Source organism: Athene cunicularia (assembly GCF_003259725.1).
Source record: "Athene cunicularia isolate RWA chromosome 1 unlocalized genomic scaffold, athCun1 chr1_part1, whole genome shotgun sequence".
In the NCBI taxonomy this organism is placed as follows: Eukaryota; Metazoa; Chordata; class Aves; order Strigiformes; family Strigidae; genus Athene; species Athene cunicularia.
In genome coordinates this window covers 93,366,813-93,379,794 of record NW_020799091.1, presented here as the reverse complement: position 1 = coordinate 93,379,794, position 12,982 = coordinate 93,366,813, and the positions used below count along the sequence as shown (strand labels likewise).

The 12,982-nt window shown below is 36.0% G+C and overlaps 1 protein-coding gene across 1 annotated transcript in view; it reads left to right on the top strand.

The window, feature by feature from the left end:
- The window catches only part of TRAPPC10 (trafficking protein particle complex 10), a 44,338-nt gene extending 32,417 nt beyond the window's left edge, over positions 1–11,921 (top strand). The window contains exons 15-23 of the mRNA XM_026844316.1: positions 2,198–2,339; positions 3,418–3,576; positions 4,703–4,932; positions 6,148–6,248; positions 6,689–6,815; positions 7,632–7,802; positions 9,057–9,234; positions 9,630–9,824; positions 10,596–11,921. Coding sequence (XP_026700117.1) covers positions 2,198–2,339; positions 3,418–3,576; positions 4,703–4,932; positions 6,148–6,248; positions 6,689–6,815; positions 7,632–7,802; positions 9,057–9,234; positions 9,630–9,824; positions 10,596–10,834 — 1,542 coding nt within the window. The 3' untranslated portion in view covers positions 10,835–11,921. The remainder of the gene's footprint in view (positions 1–2,197; positions 2,340–3,417; positions 3,577–4,702; positions 4,933–6,147; positions 6,249–6,688; positions 6,816–7,631; positions 7,803–9,056; positions 9,235–9,629; positions 9,825–10,595) is intronic.
- Positions 11,922–12,982: the final 1,061 nt, after the last annotated feature.

The window sequence follows — 12,982 nt, the reverse complement described above, 5'->3', positions numbered from 1 at the left end:
ACATATCTGCTTTTGATGACTAAAAATTGATAGCTAGAGAAAGCTGACCAGGAGGTTTCTTTAGCATTCTTGGCACATTTTAGGTGCTCCACACCTGAGATTTTAACTTTCTCTGTTTTTTTGGTTGTTGGGTTTTGTGTTTTTTTTTTTTAATTGTTAATTTCTATTTTGTCATAAAACTTTACTTAGAGTGAAGCTTTCTATAGGCTTACATACTCTGCCTTTCCATTCCTCCAGCACTGATCACTAGCGTGATGTGTTTGGTACATGTGCACACACACATCATGGAACTTGTGTGGATGGCAAGTATCTCAAAATGGATATTGAGTTGAGGTCCCTGATGATACAGAGTGAAATGGCAATAATGTCATTTGAACTACCTACTGACCTAATTTTTTAGGATTCTCATTCTTTCAAAGGATTGGGACAATTTGAATCCTTTGAATTAATGGGATTTGGAGATGTCAGAGGTCTTGGTGGCTGCAAATGTAGTTTTCTGTAAAAATAAATCAACATGTGTATAGAACTGGATTTCAGGTGAAGGAGCAATACTAGAAGAAAACTGTTAGAGACTGTTCTGAGCAGGCATTTTGGCTTAGTGGGATCAGGAAGCAATCTGAAACCATGGAAGAAGAGATATGAGTGAAATCTAGATATCATTCTGCATTAAATTTGTCTCTTTCTGCATGCTTTTAGTGGCTATTGGAGGATGGAGAGCCGTAACACTTAGAACTTTGCTATTTTCTCAACCTTTCTTTCTTGAAAGAATTTGCACGGGAAGACTGTTCAATGTGAATCTCACTTAACTTTATACAGTTGTTGAAAGCTTGACTTACGTGTCCTTAAATGAAAAATCTATGTTACCGATTTGACAGTGTATTACTAGATAACATGGTGAAAGCTTCTCTAGATTTGAGCTGCAGTATTTACAAAACATTTACTAAAAATCCATTATCATTGTAGCAGTATACTGTGTCACTTCTTCTGGATTACATAGCTGGCCAGAGGACAGAAACTGATGACAACTTGTTTTCTAAATTTGCTTACAGGAATGCTTAATTACACTAATTTTGCAGAAAGAGGAATGACTATGCTTGTAAGATGCAGAGGGAGTTTAATTCTTTCTGCAGATCTTAGGCTGATGATTAGCATTACTTATACTGATAGCAATCTTCCAGTGTATTTTTTCAAGCTTTGAAAGAGTTCCAGAAAGCATTCTCTAAATTTTTCAGACTGATATTCCCATCTCATGTTGAGGTTAAAAGTATGTATATATATTATGAAATACTTCTCCTTTTCTGTTAATTCAAGGAATAAAATTTAGTGACTTTAATGTCAAAATGTATAATACTGAATTTCAGACAGGATTTGCTTTGTAAATAACTGTGAGATTTGAATGTTGTTACAGCTTTTCTCTATAACTTCTAATCTTATTCTTTAGATTTAATTATACCCAGCATCAAAATTTATGTATTGCACTTGTTAAAAAGGCACATGATAACAGAAAACATTTCCCATTCCCCAGCACTAGCAGCTAAGAGCAAATAGAATCAAGAATAAATATATTAGCAGATGTTACAGATCTGCTTTTTTATGATGTTATTAAAAAACATCCAGAATCCCATTATTCAGGGTAAGGGAAGAGTATGAAATTAAATATGTATGTATTACTTCTTTGTAAGCATTCACACAGGGTGTGGGGTGGGGAGCGTGTGAAATCGATAGCTTGAGCTGAAAGCTGTGCCTTATATAAATGTTGTGGGATTTTTGTGAAGTGCCAAATACTTCACTGGTTGTTAAATATCATTTCAGTACTTAATAAATAAGATAATATTTTAAAGTATGTGGCACTTGGAGGGGGGGGGAAAAACCCAGCCAACAAACAAGAAAAAAAGCACCCCAAAATAACAATTTGACAATGTAGCTACTATATTAGTTATTCTGATTATTGGTACATGTTTCTTACGATGTTTTTCCTTGAATCAACCAGCACTCTAGAGCTTCTATCTCAGTGGGGCAAATGGTTCCTCTTTTGTGAAAATCTTGTCACTGACTTGGAAAACAAAGTCTCTTATTTTAATTTACAAATGCAAAGTAACTGATAAAAATAAGCTGAAAACATGCTGTTCTTTAGTAGAGGGTTTGTTCTAGAAGCATTTCCTAAATTGAAAAATCCATTCAAATGTTTTCTTCAAAGGCCAAAGAACCTGGGACATACACGCTCAGGCAACTGTGCACTTCAGTGGGAAAAGTACAGTTTGTCCTTCTTCATATTTACCCAATCGTGCAGTATGATGTATATTCTCAGGAGCCCCAGCTGAAAGTGGAACCGATGACTGGTAAGTACAGTTGCTATGCTGATGCTGTTTTAATGATTCCTGTTGTACTCTTGTGGGACTAGATAAAGCACTTTCTGGCTTGGATATTGCTCAAGATAATTTTTTTTTTGCCTTATTCTTGAGTCAAAAATAAATTCTAACTCTTCAAATTATCCATAAAGTATGCTTTGTCAATTGTGGCAATAACTAATATCAGTGTTTGGCTGAAACATGTAGTGTCACTTAAATATCAGGTATGATTTGAGCTGCTACATCGATTAGAAGTGAATATTTAAATCTGTATTTGACTGAGCTCCTTATTGGTTAGTTCTGTGATGCTGCAGTCTCTGGTATTTATGAGAAACATGTAAGAACTGGGATTCTCTACTAGAGGTGAGAATATAAACTTATTAAAATTTAATACTGAATGCATCCATTGGTTTCATGGATAGCTGAGCATTACTTGGTGTAGAGTTTATTTATAAATGGAAGGTAATAGTGATTTTGTTTTCAGGCTATTAACTGAGGCAGTTGAGGAGCTAATACGCATTTTATGCTATCATTCCAGTTACAGGGCTTGCAGTGTGTGGTGAAGGAAGGACGGGCATATTGGGCATTAATCAAATTAGCTACCCCTCTGAAAGTGGTGGTTGTGATTCAGATATTTGAGAGTCTGTGTGCATACTGGCATTCTTGTTATCTTGATTATGTAAATACAGCGTGTGGGTATGACTGGCATGTAGGTGCAAAAATATAAAGCTGTCTACAGTCTGGAGAATTTAACAAAAAATTTAGTAAATTCTTTGGGATTATTGTATTTCACTGAATTCTGTGCTGCCAGAGCTGCACAGTGTGTGAGCCAGCTAGTCTGAGTCATCCAGGTAACAGTGGTTTTGGTCACTTGAGTTGAAACAACAGGTTTGTCCACACCAGTATCTGAACTAGGTTTAATGTGTTGCATAACACCAAAAGCCCACACTTTTACCCCAACAGATGTGACAGATTATCTGGGAATACTGCTAACAAGCCTTAGCAGTGCATTGTAACCATATACTGATGACTACTGGAATCCGTTAACAATGTCTGCTTGCTCCTTCAGATAGCCTTTTGGCTGGCATTCCCCAGAAGGTGAAATTCACAGTGACTACTGGTCACTACACCATGAAGAATGGGGATACTTTGCAGCTCAGTAATGCAGATGCCATGCCTATCCTGTACCATCCAGAGAGCAAGGCAGTGATCTATTCCAACACCAGAGGTAAGCAATGAAGTAAAAATTAATAATCTTTAAAAAGGCTGGAAATTCAGTAATCCTGAAGTAAACTGGAGTTTAACAGTATTAAGAGCACTGGTGCTGTCGTTTTCAATAGTTATTGCTAAGAACAATTCTAGGGACTTGCACAGTGCCAGAAACATCTTAAACTTTCACCCTCAAAGTAATGGTATGAACGTTTCATCAAATATAGCTGGACAACTTTTACTTTCATTGATGAAATTCAGTAGTCATGGTGAAACTGCTGTTGAGGTGAGCATCTGTTATGACTTCCAAGTGAATCCTGGTGCTCTTTTATTATTGCGCAGGCACTATTTTGCCTAGGCCGTTTTTACTGTGAAGTAGTTGTTAGTAGGTTTTTATGCAGTGCTGTATATAAACAGAGCATTTCATTTGGCTGTTGTTTCATTTCAACAGATGACATCCCAGTTCCTTTTTTTTCCAAGCATAAGTACTGTATAGTCTCCTTAGTTGCTCAGACACAACCAACTTTTACATAAATGGCAAGAACAGTCTTAACAGACTTCATGAAATTAAGATTAAAATAGACTATACAGAGGCTCCCCATGTGTAGTATTTTAAAGACAGATCATGAATGGTGACAAAGAATGCTGATGGATGTGTGTTCAGTAAGTTGTAAGCTTGCTTGAAGTGAAATGATGAGACTAAGGAGGTGCAGGACATTATAAAAACTTCAACAGGTGTTATATGATGGACTGAAGTAGCTCTTTAGTTTGAATCTTGTTATTAAATTGTCCTCTTAGTTCTTTCTTGAACATTGGACGGGACTACTACATGGAATGTGGTGGTTACCTTCCTGCAATTTAAGCAGGATAGAGAGTTACTATTGGGAAGTTGTGAATAGCAATGATATTTAAAATGTGCAGATTATAGCTCATTTGAAGAGGTTACCATGGAGTTGCATAACATGTTTTTTTGTTGCTGTTTTTGCAGACATGGAGGTCTAGCTATGAAGTAGTTATGGCACCATGTATTTTTCTATGACACTACTGCTTTTTCAAACTAGCTTCATTACTTAGCTTAAAATTAAAATTGGGAAGGGATGAACAGGTTTTAAAACTACTTTTTTCCCCATTCTACACAACTATAGAAAAGATCTCAGAATCATCATTAAGAATTCAGTCTTCTGAGAAGATCACAAGCATCAGTTTGCCAGTAGCTCCTGCATACCATGTGATTGAATTTGAACTAGAAGTCATGTATTTGCCATCAGCCACAGAATCTGCAGTGGAGAAAGAAAATACTACAAATAAAGAAGTTCACAGAAAAAACAAAGAGAAGCAGAAACAGGACAACTGTATGGCTACTGTTGACCAAAAAGTAAGATGTAATTTAATGTTTTTATTATAAAATCTGTTTGATCACAGGGGTGTACACTTCACACAATAGAAGTGGTGGTGAGGGGGAAACCTGCTTGCATTTGAACTAATTTTCACTTAAAAGGTGTATGTGTAAAAATCATAGCAAATGTTATAAATGTAAAGACATAAGCAGAAATATACAGTATATTGCCAACTGTTCCTCTGGCTAGTAATCTGAGTTTTAATGTTCTAACACTCACAATTTATGCAGGATGAAGGGTACTCATGTCTTTGTAAAAGGTAGCATGGTGGTCTTTAAATTCTCCCTTCTGATTCATGGGAAAGATATTTCTTCCACTTGCAGAGAATCTGTGTGCTGGGTTGAGGTACTTAATACCAAAGTGTTTCAAGCTGTCACATTATTTAGTTAGAGATAACATTTCCTGTTAATTTTCATTATGAAGGGTGAATAAAATAAGTAGTATGGAAAGCAGCTCTTGAGCTGACAGCAAAATGATCTTGAAACCATCAGCTTTCACAGTGTTACTCCTTGTTAAAATAGACCAAGTGTGCTGCCATGTGTCCTTGCTTGTGAAGAGCTGAGTAAAAAGGAATAGCTATAGACTGCCATTGCTAAAATGTGATATGAAAAGAGTTTTATTTTCTCTGCATATAAAAATAGATTGTTACATATATATGCTCTACAATTGGAAGAATGGCAGCATTCACTTCAGGAGAAATTCTTCAGTTAAGTGTGCTGCTTCAAGTTAAATATATGTTAAATACATAGATTTTTTTTAATATTTTGAGCTTGTATGTGTATATATATCAAAGTATTATAGACATTTCAGTAACAGATCTTACAGCAATTTATTTGATATTGACCTTTTACCAAACTATTGCATTAAGATGATAATTGGTATCGTTAGTGTCCTTTTATCTTTTCTTTCTTCCATTCCCCTTCCTTTATTTCTAGTCTTCAGAACAGAGTATTGCAGTTTTCACAGGAAAAGCTTCTTCAGGATTTCATTTCCAACTCACAGGAAAACAAAAACCCAATATTTTATCAGACTAGTTTTTGACACGATTTAGTTATTTCTTTTAATTTTTTTCTTCTGGATGCATTAGATGTAGACACTTGCTGAGAAAAGTTTTGCTTAGAAATGAGAATAAAAGCAAAATCTTTATGCCAAAGACCATTACGAATAAGAACTTTGTTCCCTTTTTCCTTTAGGTAACCATTGATTGTCCTTGGTCAATTTACTCCACTATTATTGCATTAACATTCTGCATACCTTTTAATGCCAAGCATTCCTTATTGTCAGCTGGCAAACGGTAATGTACTCATTAAGTATTTATTGTTTGTTTCTTCTTACAAAATACGGAGCTGGAGTTTCATAAGTAATATTTATAGCAGCCTTTTTTTTTTTAATTGGACTTTTGTTATCTTACACAGCTTCCCATTGGAAGCTTGTGCATTTCCTTTAGTGTTCTATCATAACAATAAAACAAATTTGTGGCTTCAGCTATTTTGGAAATAAGACCACAAGATAAGCCAAGCTAGCCTATTTCTTTGTAGTTATTTGGTTTTGTTTAATATGAAAGAGGATGTTTTACAGCCTTGGTTCTACAGACATAAGTACTGAGGAAAAGATTGAAAGAAACAAATATACCTGTCATTCTGTTTTTACTGAGCTGTGTAGTTTGAAAAACTTTTATGAACATATACTCTTTCAGTGTAACACTTATTGAACAAGTTGTGTCATGTTTTTCAGGAAATACGTGCAAGTCTGTGTACAGAATTTGTCAGAACTCTGTTTCCAGCTTTCAGACAACAGCCTAAAAAATTCTGCTGGCTGTACAGATTTGCAGCTAGTACCTCTGAACCCTGAATCTCAACAGGTAAGGATTCACTTGGTGGTTTATGAGCTCATTGGCAGGACAGCTAGATGAAAGTTCTTGTTAGTGAAATTATTAACACTTCTGCACATTACATTGTACTAAGTAAGGTTGATGGCTGATGTTAGGTCAGACCTTTGTAGTCCTCTGAGTAACTTTGATTCTTAAAGATGCTTTGGAAGGCATTTACACTTATAGATCTCAGACTAAATTCTAAAACTTGCAAAGATTATTAGGCAAGTTTTCAAACGTCCATTTACCTCATGCAAAATACTACATACCTGCTTGAACAACACCTGTACAAATGTAATATCAGTAATACCACTGTTAACATTTAATTTGTTCAACTTATAGCTGCAGTTTGTCATTAGGTTTTAGGAAAAAATCAAGTACAGTCTGTTTTCCAACTAAATACAGCTGTAAACTAGTTAAATTGCAAAACAGTCCCCTTGAAGTTTCTTTCAGCCTTGTCTGAACATGATATTTAATTGGTCATCCTTGGTGCCTGGAAAAAGTGTATACGCACATTAACATCTATATTAAATTTGACTTCTGAATAAAATATTTTTGACACATACTTGAATGTGAAGTGTTCCCTTTTTGAAACATTGATTCTGAAAGTGAAGTGTATGCCTTCTTTTAATAGATGTGCTTTGTTAAAAAAAAAATCACTGAGTTATTTTGGCTACATATTTTCCCTAATTATTTAGGTAATTTGTTTTTATGAACTATATTAATGCCAGAACAGACAAACATATGTATGTGCATTTCCACTTCTTTCTCAGAGAAAGAGCTAATGCTATAAACATTCTCTTTCAGGTCATATACAGTAAGCAATCAGTATTCTTTGTATGGGAATTGAAGTGGACAAAAGAGCTTCCTCTCTCCTTGCAGTGCCTGTTTTCAGTCAGCTTTTGTCCAGCTACCTCTGAAGAGCAGTCTCTTACCCTAAAGCCGTTCACTTACGAATTCCAAGTGGAAAACTTTTTTGTAAGTACTCTTCTAAGTATAGTATGTATTAGCTGAATCTGGTTTTCTAATATATGGAAAGTCAAGAAATATATTTGAAAACTTCTGTTTACGTAACGAGATCGAATCACTGGAAAGCCAGTTTGTTGAATGGTAGAAATGAACCTTGATATATGGTGGAATCATATACCTGACACTGGAGTCGGGTGGGGCATGGGACATAGGGGGGACACGCTTGCGCAGGTGGTTTTGGTTTTGTTTCATGTTTTTCCTGTGTCTTCACCTTCCTGGGGTTGTGCCATGGAGATCGTTACTAGATTACTGAGCTCTTTTTTTCCTGCTGGCTTAAAACTGCACTCTCCAAAGCAAATTGCAGCTTCCAAAATATCTTTGCTATTGAAAGCATTTGAGTTGTTTTTTGTAGTGTTTGAGATGAGCTCCTCTGATGAAATATTTAGAGTTTTCTAAGCCATTATCTTAAATGTTTCTTCTTTCATTTTGTGAACAAACTTTTTATTCCTTTGATCAGCTAGGAAGCTTATAGGCTAGCTATAACTTCCTATTAAAGGAATTGTGTTACCCTTTTTGATGCTTGGGAAAAAGAAGCAACATGAGAATATTTCCTTCGTTAAATCCTTTTGTCTACATTCAGTGTTGCTATGTTTTCTACCTGTTTATTACGGACTGGCATTGAGCTATATTTTAGGTATTCGTTTACCTACTGGCATGTAACTAGCATTTGTTGACACCTGTATCGGCATCTTTCTGGAGTTTTTAAAGAGGACTGTGTTAAACAGTGGGGTTTTTTGTTAGAAATTTAATTTTGCAGTAATGAAAAATTAGCTCTCTGATAATGTGGGCAATGTTATTCTGGGACCTATGATGGTAAGAGTGATGAAGTAGTTCTCATGTATTACTTAGAACTTGAGTGATGTGTTTGGAAAGTGAGGAGCCAAGAAACTAGCAAAAGTTTGTTTAAATAGTAAGAAGATTGGTGTCTAGGAATGTTGAAAGGCTGAGTTAAAGTGGAGGGAAAAATGGTATGCTTGCAGCTGGTATCAAAAATAGTTTTAATCAAATTTGGTTTGATTATTTTCTCAAACTGAGCAAGATAATGAAGTGAACCTTACTTACAACTGAATCTTGTATTGAAAAGATTTAATAGGATACGGATGTTATAAATGTAAAGTTTGTACCCTATCAATTGTCCTGTTCAGTTTAAACACAAGTAAACTGCCCCTTTTTTCTTGGTAACAGCACTTTTCTTCCTGACAGACATTGTATCATGTGAAAACTGAAATTTTTCCACCATTGGGGGCAGAGTATTGTAAAACAGGCTCACTCTGTTCTTTAGAGGTGTCAATCACCCGGCTGGTTGACCTCTCAGAGGTTGACAGAGATGAGGCATTAACGGAATCAGATGGGTATTGCACAACAAAACTTATGTATGAAGGTAAGAATATTTTTCTTAAGCATATTGACAAAATTCCCCAGTAGTTTTTGTCTGGGTAATGTCATCTGCCAGACTTTCCATGGCATATATTCTTGTGAGTATGGTTGCTCAGCAAAGCAATTTTCATTTTGCTAGACTGAGAATGTTTCATTTTTTCCTTATTAATCTGTCTTCAAGTGAAATATAAATGCTGTTCAGACTGGATGGATACTTGTTGACACCCAACTATGGTCTCTTGTGTAGGGCAGTTTTCTTGCCTTGCACAGCTCTTCACATATAAAAGCTGGTGGGCTTTTAGATGTTGCTAAAATACTGATACTAAAAGTGTTCTAAGATTATCTGAAAAATGGAGAACCTTCAGTATAAGATCTTTATAGTGTTTGCTCTTCTTGCAGTTGTGGATAACAGTAGTAACTGGGCAGTCTGTGGAAAAAGTTCTGGAGTGATATCTATGCCTGTAGCAGCTCGAGCAACTCACAAAGTCCACATGGAAGTGATGCCTCTGTTTGCTGGATATCTACCTTTTCCTGATGTCAGATTGTTTAAATACCTCCCTCATCATTCTGCTCACTCCATGCAACTTGATGCTGGTAAAGCTATCTTGACTACATAGCTACTTACAGAAATTATTCTGCTTCTCTTGTGTACTTGTGTAAAGAGAAAAGCAAGGCAAGGAAGCATATTGACCAAGTACTCATAGGTGTCTTTGTTACTTACCTTCACTCACAGTTCTGATTTGAAACTTTTAAAATGTGTCTTTAATGGAAACTTGAATTAATATGCAAGGAGGAGTAATAAATGCATTGTTTTCTTTAAAGATTATTCTGTAAATTAGTTATCACTGGACTTATAATCAAGTGGAAACTATTTGATAACCCTCTAATCCTGTGGTTTCGCTATCTGTAACTGCACATCTACTGTGTCTTCATTAGCTTTGATTTTTTTCTTAGTTTTTTGAAAGGATTAAGTATGAAATAAAAATTTATGGCACATAAACCAGATGAGATGAAGAGTTTAAATTACCACAGCCATCTAGAGTATTTGTCTGTACTGTTTAGTTGCAGAGCTGTAGTAAGAACTCACTCGTACAGACAATTTACCATTTGTCAGCAGAACTCCAGGAACTGTCAGTGTGTGCCCTTCTAGCCTGTACAAATGTATGGTAATGCTACTTAAATTTTCCTTAGAAATCAATATAATTCACTGTGTTACATCTGCTGCTAGGCAAAAGCATGCACAGACTGTTACCTCAGTAGAGCTGATCAGTAACTGTTAACGTGTTGACTGTGTGTCAGCGCTCTGAAATAGTTTTTGTTTAATCACTCTATAGAATAAAACTGTGGCTTTTTTGTTTTGAACAGATAGCTGGATTGAAAATGATAACCTGTCTGTGGACAAGAATGTGGATGATCAAGCTGACAGCAGCAGCATAAGGAGCAGAGGTAGCTTGCATTCCGCAGCTAGTGGGGAACACAAAGGTTTGCCAATGCCCCGCCTGCAGTCCTTTTCATCTGGTCAGGTCTTCAACTGCAGCACCGGTATGCAAATACTTGTCATTCCCAGCAAGGACGACCATGTTCTGGAAGTCAATATCACGTGACAACTCGGTATGAAAACAAGGAAAACAAAAACCCATTAGAAACTGGATATGAAAGCACTTTAAAGGATTATGACCTGATTAGTCTTTGTCGTAACATTCTAACTCTAAGGAGACCTATGGCACTCAACACGTACTGGCCATGGAAGCACCAGACAATTGTATCAATTTAAATGTACAGTGAAGCTTGTGTCAGCTAGTTTATATTGCCACTTTAGTATGTTTTGTGTAAGCTATTGGGTTTTCTCCCTTCAGTCACCTCCTGCATCACAACATGGGGCAACAGAAACAAAAAATCCAAATATTTGGACCACTACTTTATTTTTGTCTGGCAGCTGAGAGATTTGTTTCATGCTTCCTACATATTTTAGAATTTAGAGTTGGATTGTATTAATTATCCAAATCTTGGATTTTTATAAAATAATTTACAGGCATTTCCACACATGTGCCAGAAACATAACAGAGCATACAACAGCACATTCACTGGTGTAATAGTTGCTTTTCTGTTGGTTCTTGTTTTATTTTATCATTGTTAATTCTTGCCATTGCAATTTTATATTAAACTTCCATTATTTGCATACTTAGATGCATGGAAGAGCTACCGCTATAAACAATCTTAACTGAACAAAATTCCTTAATTTTTTTGAGGCTTTCTCCTTCACAGAGTAGACACTGTGATGTCACATATTATATGATTCTTTGGGGGTGGGGGTTGGGTCATCCTCTTGCATCATTCTTACCAAAGAAAGATATTGATAGAATTTAATAATAAATTATTTGGCTTATTGAGTTCCCAGATTAATTTCTTTTATTACCATTTCTAAGTGGCTTGGTTTGCTGCCCCAATTTTTATATTGGGGCAAAAATTTCAGTATGATGTGATACTTGAACAGTCAACCTTTCATCATAAAGGCTTAATGTAATTATTAATGATTAGAGGCCAGACTTCCGCATTCATGATGGAAGAAAGAGGTTGGTTTGATATAGGAAAGCTTGCAGATGTAGTATAATTGTGAAGCAAAGTTAAAACATGTAACTTAAAGAATTTCATTATTTATATCTGAAATGTAAATACAAAAAATGTAAAAAAGTGTAATTTTTGTGAATGTTGCAAATCCACCTGTGACTGGAAAAATTACAACTCCTCCTGATGTCCTGCTTCTGATATTGAAACTTGTGCATTTAATGTGAGAATGACCTTTTCTACTTGCAGATCTATGATGGTGCGTTGTCAACAGACTCCACAGAGGAAAACTGTCCCGTATCAAATACTTGTCAGTAAAACTAAAGTGAGAAACTGTTCATTAGACAAGTTCATCATTATTTTTTTTCTAAACTCGGGTTCTGTTAAATTATAAAGGAGAAGGAAAAAACAAACCCTCTTTCCAAAAAGAATTGTAATTAAGTTGAAAAATGAATAGGCACTCTGCACTGGTCTAAACATTTTTTTAAATTATGCTTTATTTTAAAAAATCAGTATGTCGAAATGGATGTATAAAGTAGACCTGCTAGCTGAAAATGTTCTTGTTTATGCATCTTCTTTCTGTGAAGGAATGCCCTTTCTCTGTGGAAATCATACCATTTTATTCTGAATAAAACCCAAAGCATCATTTAATGCGAGTGACTGCTGGAATTGACTGGAAAAGGTAATAATTTAGTGACTTTGACACTGCAGGTATTATAATTAATTCCATTTTCATGGTTTGCTATCAAATCATTTTTCACATTGTTCTGTAATATACTGTTAGATTAAACCATTGTACTAAGATTGTTTAATGAAATTGTAAGCGTTACAGTTCTAAATATACATGTTTTAAAAAATCAACTCCTCGTAATTTCACCTGTTTTCCTTAAAGCAGTGATTGATTGCTTCATCTATTTTGTCCGACGCTATTTTAACAGAAAAATGTTTTCTGAACTCCAAGGCGGGGTCATATTTAGGATAAGGGTCTGCAGCGCCCTATTCGGGTGTGTGACTGGGCTTGCCAACTTTCTGGGCAGTTGCTGCCCAGCCTCCGCCGGCCAGCCGGGCCGGGGCTGCTGCTCTGCCGCTTTCGAGTGCCCCCGCTGCCGCCAGCGAGGCAGAGGGACGGGCGCCTGGGCGTCCTCGCTTTGTTCACCCTCCGGCTCCCCGGGGTCCTGCCGCGGCCC